Source organism: Zea mays, chromosome 1 (assembly GCF_902167145.1).
Source record: "Zea mays cultivar B73 chromosome 1, Zm-B73-REFERENCE-NAM-5.0, whole genome shotgun sequence".
Lineage (NCBI taxonomy): Eukaryota > Viridiplantae > Streptophyta > Magnoliopsida > Poales > Poaceae > Zea > Zea mays.
The window spans coordinates 11039246-11054813 of NC_050096.1; the positions used below are offsets into that span (position 1 = coordinate 11039246).

The 15568-nt window shown below is 45.9% G+C and overlaps 1 protein-coding gene across 1 annotated transcript; it reads left to right on the plus strand.

Annotated features, from left to right (window-relative positions):
* Positions 1–7787: 7787 nt before the first annotated feature.
* On the plus strand, positions 7788–11770 carry LOC100274432 (uncharacterized). Its single transcript, NM_001148791.1, has 2 exons — positions 7788–9369; positions 11513–11770. The coding sequence occupies exons 1-2, from the start codon at positions 7838–7840 to the stop codon at positions 11715–11717; spliced, it is 1737 nt and encodes a 578-aa protein (NP_001142263.1). The 5' UTR covers positions 7788–7837; the 3' UTR covers positions 11718–11770.
* Positions 11771–15568: the final 3798 nt, after the last annotated feature.

The following is a 15568-nucleotide window of genomic DNA, read 5'->3' on the forward strand; positions in this document are numbered from 1 at the left end:
TGATGCGTTGAAAGTTGAAAGACCCCACTTGTCATTGAATGTTGCTATTCTAGCAAAGGGAAGGTGTTTTTTCGGACCTTCGGCATAAAGCCTTCGTTCATATCGCAATCTGAATTTATTATTTCAAACAAATTAATATTGCGAGGGGCTACTGTTGGGGACCTTCGGCGTCCGAAGGTCCTCAAAAACAGGATTTAACAGTATTTCTGTAGTACAATATGTGAACAGGTACCCTCAGACTAAAATCGGCATTGCAGCAGACCGGAATAATACGAAGCTTGATACAGAGCCGAAGGTGTTGAGCAGGAAAGCTTCGGCGTAACAGCAGAGAGTGGAACCGACTTAAAGATGAAAAGGCTATTCAGACCTCAATAGATTACTATAGAGTTATTGTCAGATGTAAAGGGCATGAATGTAATTTTGTAAGGGCTGTGTCCCGTGTCTATAAATAGGTGAACAGTATCCCCGTACTGTTCACGCTGACTTGGCATTCGCTTTTTGCGTCACGTCTGTACAATCATTTCTTTCCGATTGAAGGTACACTTGTTGTTCAATAATATTTTTGTTTATGTTCAATAATAATAAATGATTGTTCATGTTTTCCTTTACATTCTTCATATTTCATCCTTCGTCATTATTTGATTAATTTATGAAGGTATGTCCTTCATAACCTTCGTCCGCAAGTCATTATGTCCTAAGGGAAATAGTGCTTCGGAGGACGAAGGGCATTAACGATTAACATTTTCTATGTTGCCTTGTTCTTAAACTCTTAGCATTTGAGAACAAGTCCCCAACAGTCCCAATGGACGAGGGTTGCACTCAACCCCTTTCAAGTGATCCAGTGATCAACTTCAATGCCACGACTTTTCTTTGCTTATCTCTTTTTCCCGTTTGTGAGGAATCTCCACATGTTGGAGTCTCTCGCCCTTACAACAAAGATCACAATGAAAGCACGGAGTAAGATTGGGATAAGCAACGCACACTAGAATTAAATCCACACCACAAACACACACACAAGTGAGAAGATGAGCACACAAAACATGCGCGGAATTTATAACTCGAAAAGTGCTCCAATCTCAAGAACGATGAACAATTGCATGAGAGTGAGGACTAGAAGTCTTGGAATGCTTAGAGTGTGCTTGGGTGACTCCTCATGCGCCTAGGGGTCCCTTTTATAGCCCCAAGGCAGCTAGGAGTCGTTGGAGGCCAACAAGGAAGGATATCCTTGCCTTCTGTCGGGTGGTGCACCGGACAGTCCGGTGCACCACCAGACAGCCACTGTAGCATGTCCGGTGCGGATCTCCTTCCTAATTTGGCGCAGACGATCGTTGCAGATTCCTGGCGGTTGGCGCATCAGACACTGTCCGGTGCCCCCTGCCGACCGTTGGCGCGGGCCACGCGTCGCCCGCGGATTGCGCGGCCGACCGTTGCGCTGGCGGCCATTGGCTCACCGTACAGTCCGGTGCACCACCGGACAGTCCGGTGAATTATAGCCGTACGGCGCCAATTTCTCCCAAGAGCGGCCTGTTCACCGGAGTTCAGCCTAGCGCACCGGACACTGTCCGGTGCACCACCGGACAGTCAGGTGTGCCAGACCGAGCTGACCTTTGGCTGCACTCAGCCAACTCTTTCGCATTTCTTTTCTTCTTTTCTTTTCTCTGTTTCTAGCACTTAGACCATATATGTTAGTACACAAAAACCAATGTACCAAGTCTAGAAACATACCTTCTCTTTGTTTTGCACTTCTCTCTTCATTTAGGACAAAGGAACTTAATTAAATGTGTTGAGCACTTAATCACCAAAACATACTAGAAATTGCCCAAGGGCACATTTCCCTTTCAAAGACCTCCTACGAACTCCTTACCGGTAACAAACCCAATGTCTCTTACTTTCGTGTATTTGGGAGCAAATGCTACATTCTGGTGAAGAAAGGTAGACATTCTTAATTTGCTCCTAAGGCAGTAGAAGGGTTTTTACTAGGATATGACTCAAATACAAAGGCGTATAGGGTCTTCAACAAATCATCGGGATTAGTTGAAGTCTCTAGCGACGTTGTATTTAATGAGACTAATGGCTCTCCAAGAGAGCAAGTTGATCTTGCTGACATAGATGAAGATGAAGTTCCGACGGCTGCAATGCGAACGATGGCGATAGGAGATGTGCGACCACAGGAACAAGATCAACCTTCTTCCTCGACACCGGTGCATCCCCCAACTCAAGACGATGTACAGGTACCTCAAGAAGAGGGGCAGGATCAAGGGGGAGCACAGGAAGAACAAGTTATGGAGGAAGAAGCACCACAGGCCCCTCCAACTCAAGTCCGGGCGTCAATCCAAAGACATCGCCCCGTCGACCAGATTTTGAGTGACATCAACAAGGGAGTAACCACTCGCTCACGATTAGCTACTTTTTGTGAGCATTACTCGTTTGTATCTTCTATTGAACCCTTTAGGGTAGAAGAGGCCATGCAGGATCTGAACTGGGTGTTGGCCATGCAGGAAGAGCTCAACAACTTCAAAATAAATGAAGTCTGGAGCCTGGTGCCACGTCCAAAGCAAAACGTTGTGGGAACCAAGTGGGTGTTCCGCAACAAGCAAGATGAGCACGGAGTGGTGACAAGAAACAAGGCTCGACTTGTGGCAAAAGGTTATGCCCAAGTCGCAGGTTTGGATTTCGAGGAGACTTTTGCTCCTGTGGCTAGGCTAGAGTCAATTCGGATATTATTAGCCTATACTGCTAACCATTCCTTTAGGCTGTTCCAATTGGACGTGAAGAGCGCTTTCCTCAATGGGCCAATCAAGGAGGAGGTATACGTGGAACAACCCCCTGGCTTTGAGGATGACAGGTATCCCGACCATGTATATAAGCTCTCTAAGGCGCTCTATGGACTTAAGCAAGCCCCAAGAGCATGGTATGAATGCCTTAGAGATTTCTTAATTGCTAATGCTTTCAAGGTTGGGAAAGTTGATCCCACTCTTTTTACAAAGACTTGTGATGGTGACCTTTTTGTTTGCCAAATTTATGTCGATGGCATAATATTTGGTTCTTCTAACCCAAAGTCTTGTGAGGAGTTTAGCAGGGTAATGATGCAAAAGTTCGAGATGTTGATGATGGGCGAGTTGACCTACTTCCTTGGATTCCATGTGAAGCAAATCAAGGACAGCACTTTCATCTCCCAAACGAAGTACACTCAAGATCTTCTCAAGAGGTTTGGGATGAAGGACGCCAAGCCCGCGAAGACACCGATGGGAACTAACGGGCATCTCGACCTCAACAAAGGAGGTAAGTCCGTTGATCAAAAGGCATACCGGTCAATGATAGGTTCATTACTTTATCTTTGTGCTAGTAGACCAGACATTATGCTTAGTGTATGCATGTGTGCTAGATTTCAATCCGACCCCAAGGAATGTCACCTTGTGGCCGTTAAGCGAATTCTTAGGTATTTAGTTTCTACGCCTTGCTTCGAGATCTGGTATCCAAAGGGGTCTACCTTTGACTTGATTGGATAATCAGACTCCGATTATGCCGGTTGCAAGGTTGATAGGAAGAGCACATCAGGGATGTGCCAATTTCTAGGAAGGTCCCTGGTGTCCTGGAGTTCCAAGAAACAAACATCTGTTGCCCTATCCACCGCTGAGGCCGAGTACGTTGCCACAGGATAGTGTTGCGCACAACTACTTTGGATGAGGCAAACCCTCCGGGACTTTGGCTACAATCTGAGCAAAGTCCCATTCCTATGTGACAATGAGAGTGCAATCCGCTTGGCGGATAATCCTGTTGAACACAGCTGCACTAAGCACATAGACATCCATCCTCACTTCCTGAGAGACCACCAGCAAAAGGGAGATATCAATGTGTATCACATTAGCACCGAGAACCAGCTAGCCGATATCTTCACCAAGCCTTTAGATGAGAAAAGGTTTTGTAGGTTGCGTAGTGAGCTAAATGTCTTAGATTCGCTATAGGTGTACATTCGGGCCGCCCGGCCCGGCCCGGCCCAAGCCCAAAAAGGCCCGTATTGTTTGAATTTCGGGTCGTGCCGGGCTGGCCCATGGGCCTAGCCCTCGGCCCACGGCCCGGCCCATAATTGCTTAAACGTGTCGGGCTCATTTCGGGCGGCCCGAAATTATAAAAGCCCGAAATTCAATTTTTGGCCCGAAATTCAGTTTTTGACCCAAAATTCACATGAGAGCCCTAAATTCAGTTTATTGTCTAATGTTCATAACAAAAGTAAAATTACATCACACACTCTAATTCAAAGCTACAAAAAAACATCTAACTAGCATTATCTCTAGCTTTGTGTTCTTTATCAAGTATATGAAAGTGTGGAATGAAGTGAGGTTTTAATAAATATATGGGCCTTTTCGTGCCTCTATATGGGCCATTTCGTGCCTGCCTTAAACAGGCCGTGCTCGTGCCCGCCCATGGGCCGTGACCTCGGCCCAAACCCGGCCCGATATAACGGGCCGTACCGGCCCGACACTAAATTATTTCGGGTCGTGCCGTGCCTGGGCCGTGCTTCGGGCCGGCCCATCAGGCCCGGCCTAAATGTACACCTATAGATTCGCATAACTTGGATTGATCTATAGCATACATGTAGTCTATGCCTTTGATCATGTTACTTTGAGCATTTACATTATTTGTTGTCTATTTATGGTGCTCAAGTTGTACAAATCATTCCCGGACCTCATAAGTCCATATGCAAATGATGCACATATTTAGGGGGAGATGTGCTACAACTTGACCCCTTTGAGACTAACTTGTTTGGTTAAGTACACTTGATGTTGTCTCGAAGGTACATTGAAAGGGAAAATGAAATTGGACAACAAAAAGACTTCCACTGCACTCTGGTATTAGTGTATTTAATTCCAAGTTCATACTTGTGCTCTCATTGCCTTTTTGCTATTTTTTGACATTTTGGTGAGGCAATGGGGTTAAAGGGCCAAGAATGATCCCGTTTTGGTGCTTAATGCCAAAGGGGGAGAAATTAAGGCCAAAGCAAAATGGATCAGCCAACCACTTGTGAATTTTGAAAATTGAGGAGTTATAATTTGTTTTTTGTCAAAATACTCTTATTGCAAAATTTGGTCTCTTATGGGGGAGAATTTTGATTATGGGAAAAGGGGGAGTTTTTGGCACTTGATCAATTTTACTCTTGGAATATCTCTCGATCTGCCCAAACAAGTGTGTTTGACTTAGAGATAAGAAAAAGAATTTGATTTGCAAAAACAAACCAAGTGGTGGCATAGAGTGATCCGAATATGCCAAATCTTAAGTAAAAAGAATTTGGTCTTCATTTGGATTGATGTCGCACTTCTCTTGTTGCTTTTTGATGTGTTGGCATAAATCACCAAAAAGGGGAGATTGAAAGGGAAACGTGCCCCTGGGGCCATTTCTATAATTGTTTTGGTGATTAAATGCCCAACACATTGATTTAAACTCACATGTACCAAGTAGGTGAAAAGTGCACGTCAAAGAATAAGGTATGTTTCTAGACTTAGTAAATTGCTTTTGGATACTAATATGTCTATCTAAGTGCTAGAAACTGTGCCAAGAAAAGAAGATTTGAATTGGAGAAGAGTTGGCTAAGTACAGCCAAAATCAGCTCAGGCCTGGCACACCGGACTGTCCGTGGTGCACCGGACAGTGTCCGATGGTGCATCGGACAGTGTCCGGTGCTCCAGGCTGGTCGACGGTGAACCGGCTGCTCTCGGGAAACAGCGGAGCGACGCGGCTATAAATCACCGGACTGTCCGGTGAGCTAATGACGCCAGCGGCCAACGGTCGGCCGCGCGATCAGCGCGCGACACGTGGCCCACGTCAACGGTCGGTTGGGTACACCGGACTGTCCGGTGCGCCAACCGATCCCGAGGACCAACAGTTGGTTGCGCCCGATATTGATGGAGATCGCGCACCGGACCGCTACAGTGGCTGTCTGGTGGTGCACCGGACTGTCTGGTGCACCACTCGACAGAAGGCAAGAAATACCTTCCAAGTTGATCTCTAACGGCTCCTAACTGCCTTGGGGCTATAAAAGGGACCATTAGGCGCATGGAGCAATATACCAAGCATACAAGAAACATCCTAATACACCTAGACTCTGCATTCACGCAATCGGATCATCGTTCTTGAGAATTGAGTACTGTTCGAGTTGTAAACTCCTTGCGCTGTGTTTGTGTGCTCACTTCTTCACTTGTGTGCGTGGTTGTACTGTGGATTTGAGTCTTGCGTGTGTTGCTCTCCCATCCTTACTCTTGTGCTTTCTTTGTGATCATAACTTTGTAAGGGCGAGAGGCTCCAACTTGTGGAGATTCCTCGCAAACGGGAAGAATACTCAAGATAAAAGACCGTGATATTCAATTCGATCATTGGATCCCTTGAAAGGGGATGAGTGCAACTCTCGTCCATCGGGACGCCACAACGTGAAAGTAGGCAAGTGTTACTTGGTCGAAACACGGGATAAAAATCGCGTGTCTCGTGTGTTGCTTTTCTGTGACTGTTTTGTTCGCACGAGCTCGCTCCATAGCCACTTGGTTACACTATCACTTTAATAATCAAGTTTGTGGCTATTTAGTGTTTGATTTTACAGGATCACCTATTCACCCCCCTCCAGGTGCTCTCACACCGAACAGTCCAATGTGACACCAGTGCGTTGGCTGACTGCTCTTTTGATAATTGTTGATCTTCTAAGTATCTTTTAGGTCTTCTTTTGAGGTGTTGTATCATCAGAGCCTTAGTCCAATCCTCTCCGCGGGGATCCCCATGAAGGCTTGCGTGGGACATTTCTTCCCCGTTCTCGTTCCCTGCGGAGATAAATCCCCGTCGGGGACCCCCGTCCCCTGTTTAAATTATAATTAGATCATACATCCTTTGTTATTAATGCAAAATATTTTCGCTTATACATATTGTTAGATGTAAGAAATCATTATGTGTACATCAAAATAAACATATTTGTACAATGATTGATCTTTTGACAAGGTAGTTATTTATTTTTACCATTAACTAGTACACAAAAATATCGTCACGTGCAGGTTTAACGGGTCCCCACGGAGATCAGGGAATGCTTGTCTGTCCCTTTCTCCATTTACCCGTGGGATGAATTTTCCCTGTTTACATCCCCGTGGGGAAGTAACTTCCCCATCCCCGTCGGCTTATTCGGTAGGGGTGGATTGAAAGGGATTGAAGGAGATTTAATCCCCTCCACCCCCTAGGACTTTGTTTGGGGTACTATAGTATTGCCTCCAATACACTTGTGTTAAGATATATTAGGGTGTAAATTAGTTTAAGTTACACTCTAATCCATCTCAATACATATGGATTGATGTCAATAATAGAGTACCCAAACTAGACCTAGGAGGGGATTTAATCTCCTCCTATCTCCCTCAATGCACCTTAAAGCCTAGTGTATTACCCCATTTCACATGTATTAAGTTAGATTAGTACACGCCAACGCATTTTAACGTATGTGGATTGAAGTCAATACATAAATTGACCATTGCTATCTCTATCCACAGCGAGGGCATCAGTCGCGACACTGTGATGTGACCATCCGCTGCACTTGCGAGCAGCGCTGTCGCGGCTGCCGCCACGGACGCTGCGAGCCTACACTGTAGTATTTGCTTTTAGGGTAAGGTTTAATTTTTAAACTTTATTTTCACACGGTGAAAGGCCTAGGAGATTACAGTACTGTACAAGTTAATGAACCCCCGTTGAACGTGTATAGACGTCATTGTGTCTGCGTTCCGTGATCGGTGATTCACTGACAACCGCTAAAACCCTCTATCTCCTGCCACCGCGGCGGCCCCTTCTCTTCCCTGTAATAAACCCCCGGCGAGCGATGCGGCGGCTGGCGAAATCCCTCCTCCTCGCCTCCCTCTCCAGGACCCTCCGCCACCGCCCCCAGCTCCCGCTGCTTCACCCTTGGCCTCCCCAGCCCCGTCGCCCGGAGCCCCGCCTCCTCCCCTTCTCCACTCAAACCCTAGCCCCGGGCCCTGCTCCCCCGCCTGCGCTTGTTGCGGCGTCGACGGGCGAGCCCACAGGCCTCGCGCTTCTAGAGTCCGCGGAGCTGCACGAGTCCGAGGGGGACCACCAGGAGGCCCTCGGCCTCGCCCTCAAGGCGCTCGCGCCGCTGCAGGCGTCCCACGGCGGGTGGTCGCTCCCCGTCGCGCGCGCGCTCCGTCTCGCCGGCGCCGCGGCCACCCGCGCCGGCAGCCTCAGCGACGGGCTCGAGTCCCTCGGCGCTGCCGCGGATATCGTCGACTACCTGGCACCCGCGCGGCGCAAGGGGGTGCCTGCGGAGGTGGCGGTGGTCGGCGCTGCCGTGTACGAGCAGCTGGCGCGCGCCAAAATGGCCATCGGGCGCCGGTGGGACGCGGTGGGCGACCTCCAGCGTGCACTGGACCTGAAGACTCTGTTCCTGGAGGCCGGGAGTGCTGAGCTTGGGAACGCCTACAGGGACGTCGCCGAGGCCTATGCGGGTGTGCTGGACTTCGACAAGGCGCTGCCATTGTGTTCTAAGGCATTGGGGATTGCGGAGAGACGGTTTGGTGAGGACTCGGCAGAAGTGGCTAAGCTACGGCGGCTTCTCATGTCTGTCTATACTGGTTTGGGTCGCCATGAGGAGGCTCTGGCTCAAATTGAGCTTGCTAAGGTGGTATATGAGCGATTGGGATTGAATGTTGAACTTTCTCAGGCTGAAATTGATGGGGCTAATATCCGTATCTTGTTGGGGAGATCGGAGGAGGCGCTGAATAACATTAAGAGGGTAATGCAGCGGGCAGACAAGGAGAGCGAGGAGCGTGCACTAGCATATGTCACAATGGCAAAGATATTGATGTCCGAGGATACGGTTTTGGACTCAAAGCGGTGCTTGGAGATCGCTCAGGGGATCATAGATGCAAAGGATTCCATCGACCCTGGTCGGTTTGCTGAGGCATATGCTGAGATATCAATGTTGTATGAGTCGTTGGCAAATTTTGAAACGTCTTCGGGCTCGTTTGAAATGGCTTCGAACTTGATGAAGAAAACACTGGCAATTCTTGAGAGCGCCAAGGAGATGCATCACATCGAAGGCAGCATCTCAGCAAGGCTAGGGTGGCTCCTCCTGTATATTAAAAATGTTGATGAGTCTGTCCAATATCTGGAGAGAGCGGTTGATAAATTGAAGAATTGCTTTGGACCACGACACTTTGGGTTAGGTTTTGCTTATAGGAATCTGGGGCAGGCCTATCTTGAAATGAACCAACATCAATCAGCTGTGGAGTTCTTCAAACTTGCGCTTGATATTATTGAAGCTACATTTGGACCGCTACATGATGATACCATTGACACAAAACAGTGCATTGCAAATGCATACGGACTGATGAAAAGGTAATTCATTCTGCATGCTTACGTTTTGATGACTTTCATTGTTAATGTATCTTTTTTAATGATATAGACATGCAATCTTAACACTCAACTATTGCCTGTAAGTAAGGCTCTATTTGAATCTACTAGCATCTAGCCATCTACTAGTTAGCTGGCATTTAGTTCACAGCTAATATTAGCTAGCTAACTATTAGCTGGGTGCTGTTCGGATCCACTAGCTAAAGGTGGACGAATTGGTGGTTTTGTTTATAACACCCTTTCTTTTCTATTTGCTATTGGTAGGCCACATGGGTAAAAGTAGGGTGGAGGGCAAAGGTGTATTTTTGCAATATATGAGCTGCTATTAGGATAGCTATAGAGATACTCCCTCCACCCCAAAAAGGACGTGATTCTAGGTTTTGTCTAAGTCAAACTATTTTAATTTGACTAAGTCTAGAGAAAATATTATCGACATTTAGGCTGCGCCCAGCAGATCGTGCATATGGTGGTGCAAAACACTGTTTTGCACTGTAGATAGCACTGCCTGTAGAGTTTGAAATAGGAATTGAGGTAGGGAATAGGATATGAGAGCTGTTGGAGATAGCCTTATGACTTCAAATAGGTATACTATGAAAACATGTTGCATGGTGAATTTAATGATATATATTGAATATGATAAATCATAAATATCCATGTCTTATCATGGTTATCACGGCGCCACGGTGAGGCGAGTCGCCTCTGGGACGTTTGGACTTTGGACGCCTAGGCGACAGTTAGGTGACAACCATGTAATCAAATAAATACTAAGCATTTAATCAATCAGTACTCAGTACCAAGCAATCAACAGATTCAATACTTAACGGCTTAGTGCTACTCTACTCCAGTTCCACAGGAGATAGGACACAACCATCAGTCCTCGATCGGTCAGTCTTCTACTCCTCTCATCCTCCTTAGCCCTTCCTGCTGAGTCCCGAGCGGAGCTGAGCGATGAGCAGAGCGAAGCGGAGCCGTCGACCGAAGTAGAGGGTGGAGCGGAGCCGCCAACCAGAGCGGAGAGTGGAGCAGAGGATGGGGAAGGCAGATCAGCGGGTGGGGAAAGTAGAGCAGCGGGTGGGGAAGCGGAGGCAGAGGATTACCGGTGATGGAAGCTCCGACGGCGGAGAAGTTGCTAGCGGCGGCAACAGATTAGGGTTTGTCCATGGCGTGAAGTTCACACAGTCGTTCGATTTATTCCTAAATACTACATGTTTGGTTCACCTCGTCCATGCTAGTCGTTCACCATGGCGCCCAGTTCGACGCCTAGGCGTCCTGGCCGCGATGCCTAGTCTTCCAGGTGGCTGCCGTGCTGGCTTCAGTCGAGGCGCCAAGCCATGGCGAGCCTAGGCGCGACGCTGTAATTACACGGCTTAAACAAATTTAGTCAAACTTAAGAGGGTTTGACTAAACAATTAGCTGAGTCCTTTTGGATCCACCCCAGCTAATTTTTAGAAGCTACTAGCTTGGATCCAAACAGGTCCTTATTGCTCTTGTGATATCCTGATATCCAAGTGTCCCTTGGGTCATTACCCAATTTGTTGTGGCATACCTGATCTTATATTTTCTGCTTATATGATAAAAAAACTCGACCACTGCCTGCTTATCTGTTAGAATAGAATGATTGAATGGAGTTGAAAATTAGTATAGTACTGTAATAAGATGTTGATTAACTGATTAGATACAATTCTTCTGTTATTTACGTACATGTCAGGATGGATTTTAACCCAATGAAAAATCTAATGGTATAAGAAATGACCCACTGACCCAGAAACTAATGTTATTGCAATGCTGTAAATAATACCTGTTGTCTTTACATTTTCTGATACTAGCGATGTTCTGTGGCAATGTTCTGTTTTAGTGCATGAATATAATAGAGCCTGGATGGTGCACCTGTTATCCTAACTTCTTTGCTTATATTTTGTAATTATAACTACTTTCTTTTGCCGTAAACACATTTTAGCATAGTAATTCTCAGTGCCTTTATGCTTGATAATGTCAATATATGCAACTGAATGCAACATTTGTTTTGTGGGAATGTGTAGCATGGAGCCTTGTAGAGTAACTTTTTACGCCACAGATATCATTTTTGGCTATTTTTACATTTAATGCTAGTATGCTACTTTGGTTGCAGCTACAAACTTGCTATGGAGTTTCAAGAACAAGTCATGGATGCCTACAGTAGGTGTGGCCATGGTGCCTTGGATGATTTCAAGGAAGCTGAAAGGCTTTTAGAGCAGATCAAGATGAAGGCTCAAGGATTGCGTCATGCAGTATTTCCTGCAAATTCATTGCCTGATTCAGCTCTAGCTCTAGCTCAACGCAACAAAGACGATTAGTTCTTCTGTATCAGTGCCAACTTAGATGAGTTAATGGTAAACTGTTATTTTACAAGTGATCCCTCAAGTTTTTTATTTAGGGTCCTTTTCATTCTTATTCTTATACTCCCTCCGTTTCTTTTTATAAGTCGCTGGATAGTGCAATTTTGCACTATCCAGCGACTAATAAAAAGAAACGGAGGGAGTATATTTTATGTTACCCTACAATAGAAATGACGAGTTGACCATGCCAGAATTTCTATTTGAGAAACAAATAGGCTATGCTTATGATGTTTGTACTTTACAATACAGAAAATCAGAATATTGGCAGTTGAATGAGGTGTGGACAGCAGAGAATTGTAGCCTGTTTGTGCAACTAGTGGGTAGGATATCTGGTGCCTGGTGGGCACACAAACTCATATCCATACCCATTAGAGACAAAATACCCCTTACCCATACGTGCTATCCATCATTGGGTACATAATTACCTCATAATGAACTGAGGAAGAAGAGTCTGCTTTTCGCCAACTTATTAAAAAAAAACCAGAGTCTGCACAATCAGTCAATCACACCCTACGCCAAACACGACCTTAAATCCATGAGTTGGTGGTCGGTTTTTGCCATCTCTACCAATCCACTTTGGAGGATTTTTTTTAGGACTGATTTGTACGAAACTATGCATGTGTATGTGATAGAATCTTCTACAGATTCGTTTGCTTTATGATATGGAATTTGTGGCTTCGACTACGGGCATCTGACCAGTAGCACTAAATGTTTCGGCCAGATGTTTAGATGCTAGCTACTCCCTTGAGTCATAAAAAACAAGTTATTTTGGACAAGGTTTAAGTCAAACATATAAAACTTTGAGTACTAATAATAGTTTTGTTATTTAGTTTTGAAATCTAACAGTCATACTTATAGATTTATCTTTAAAAGTACCTTTACAAAAGTATAAATATATTAAGAGATTGTTTTTATTTTAAGAAAAAATATTGGTCAAAACTATATTTTGGAGACCATGTTGTTGTTCTAAACGACTTGTATTCTTCCGGTTGTGTTGTGGCTAGCTCCTTTAGCTTTGGTTCTAACCATCACCGTTTCAAGTCTGCTTGGTGAACAGCCAAAGCACTTGATGCTTAGCTGTGGAAGCGTCGTTTGTATGGTCAGAGTTGACGTGTTTAAATCTCTGTAATTTTGTTGCAGAATGGTAATAAAATTTTGATTTCTCATTATAAAAAACATGTTTAGATGCTAGGTTCCCAAGCCAGGTGACCAGGTCCATAGCCTATCAACGTAACACATTTCATATTTTTAGAGCTCATCAATCACCATTCGACCATACTGAGAAAATGCGGACAGAAGTACATGCACAAGGATGATAATCCTTCTGAAGACTTCGATAAATAAATACTACATCCGTTCGCGAATATTTGTTGCTATCTAGTTCATTTCTGAACTAAAACGCGACAAGTAAAAAAGAACGGAAAGAGTACATCCAAAGAGCTCTATTTTTGGCATCTGGAAAATTACAATTTTGTTTCCTGAGTTCCAGATTATGTGGGCAACTGCTCTTCAGCCAGGTGTGCTCACCTTCTTTTGTGATTAATTCTACTTTTGCTACATGACAAATCATCGTCCTAGAAAAGGTCCCTGCACTTATACTATTCTGACGCTGTTTGTATAGCCAAATAGTTCGGTCAGTAAATGCATGCGTGTCTGTCCTTCCTTTGGTTTCGATTTCATTATTATTCTTTTCGTGTGGCATTCAAAGGTTGTTTGCCTGTCCTTGCATTTTCCGAGTACAGGAAGACATCATCATTATACATACTCAACTGCATTCTGAGTGTTGCTTGCGAAAAATATGACCTGAAGGTTTCGTATTCCAATTGAACTGATTCAGGAAGCTCATGAATCCATCCTATCCCTATGGCGGTAGCTGGTGGTCCCTCGATTATGATATTGACCCTATCTCCCGTTAAAGATAAGCCTTGTAAAGTGGTGAAGCTAGACCTATATATTGCACGTCATGGGCTGTAACCAAAGCAGCAAATCTGCACATTTTCAGGAAGATTCTGCACTTTAATATACAGGAAATTCAATCTTTAGCTGTTTTGGAATTTTCCATGGGTCTTGTCTTGAGGTATTTTTGCCAGGTAGAACATGGTGCATAATAATGTGATGTGAATAAAGACCGGAAGTCAACCTGCAGTGTTGTCCAGTGATGTCACCTTCAGTTTATTTCTTTGATGGCAACTGGATTTATATGTTTGACAAGTTGGTAGCATGGCTAGCATGCATCTAGTAAGGTACTGTTTGGTTCCGGAGCTAGTTGGGATAGAGCAGCTCCATCCTAAGGAGAGTGGTTCCATCCGGAACATTTTGGAAAGCAAAATAGTTTAACATTTGAGTGTATTTTTCTTTCTTTTTTAAGCCATTCTATCATGTATAGTTCCAATCCAAACAACAACGAATTTGGAGTGGAGGAGCTCCGTCCTAGTCCCGACATACTCCGGAACTAAACACTGCCTAACCTAACTTCACTGAAGTGGATCCGTGAACAGTTGTTGATGCATTGTACACTGCAGTCCGTTATGCAAGATTACAAGTGGCAGCGTTCTGTTTAACAAGTATGCTCGTCAGCTATTCAGTTATCCTGGCGGCAACGCTCTGACTCTGATGTCTGATGTGCATGTGCTGCATCACATTGGAAAAAGAGCTCATGCACCTTACTCTGAAGGGGCTAGATAGCCAAAAAAACGCTGGCTGCTACATTTCCTAGCTCCCAGGAGTTAATAGATGCCTGTTAATCGTGGTTTGCTGGTTGCAAGTGTATTAATGTTAGCATCGGGCAATGGCCACGCATGTTGGCAGGAGGAGGAGGAGGCAGGAGCTGGTCCAAGTGATGGAGGCTGGCAGTGGCAGACGAGAGAGGCATTCAACAGAAGAGTGAGTGTGTTACCGGCTGGAATCCCAATGGGTGGTAGTACGTTTCTGTTCATGAGCTCATCGGCCTGCAGGCTGCGGTCATGCGTTGCGTGGGTGTCCTGAGCTCCTCCGCCATACGCATCAGAGATGGCTGCGCCGACAGTTAATGGGCGCCCTGCTCTGCCCCGCGGCAGCGCTGGTTGACCGTCCGGTAACATCAGACATCCCCAGAGATGACTGCGTCGGTCATGTTCTCCAAAAACTTGCAGTGCCCGGCCGTCTCTTTCACGTAGTACTTACTACTGCATCCGTCATTTCGTTGCCTCAACAGTTGCGCGCGCCTCAGAGTGCGGCAGAACTAGTTCCAGTTTGGAGTGGAGGAAACCGGGTGGGTAGGCAACCCTGCCTGTTCTTCAGTGGCTGCAGAAAGTTTCCTTGATTCCTCAGCTGTGCTACTGGATTGCGCATGGGCGCGGCTACCTCATCTCATGCCATCGCTATCTCTGCTACCTTGCATTGGGGGGCCAAGTCTTGTGAGGCTTGTCAAGTGAGTGCTGCTTCTGCTGCATCGGGGTAAGTGATTTGTCTGATTGTTTCTCTGTCATCCCCCCCTCCTCCTCCGACTGGCTTGGCTTGGCTTGGCTGATGGGTTGTTCTCTTTCCATGGTCACGCACAGTTGCCGCTGTCAGGCCCAGGTCCTTAAGTGGAGCGTGAGGTCGTTATGTATCTGTCTGGTGGTCGATATGCTGGTGTTTGGAACCCAAGCAGAGCAGCCCTCCTCTCTCTCTGGTCCCCTTGGCATCACTTGCCAGTACAGTCCGTAGTCGTCGTCGTCGTCAGCGCTGTTCGGTAGCCGGCCCATTCTCCGGCCTTTGGTGGTGGTGATGACAAAAACTGGAAGGCGTAGGGATAATAGAGAGAGGCCGTGCACAAGTGGTTTATATAT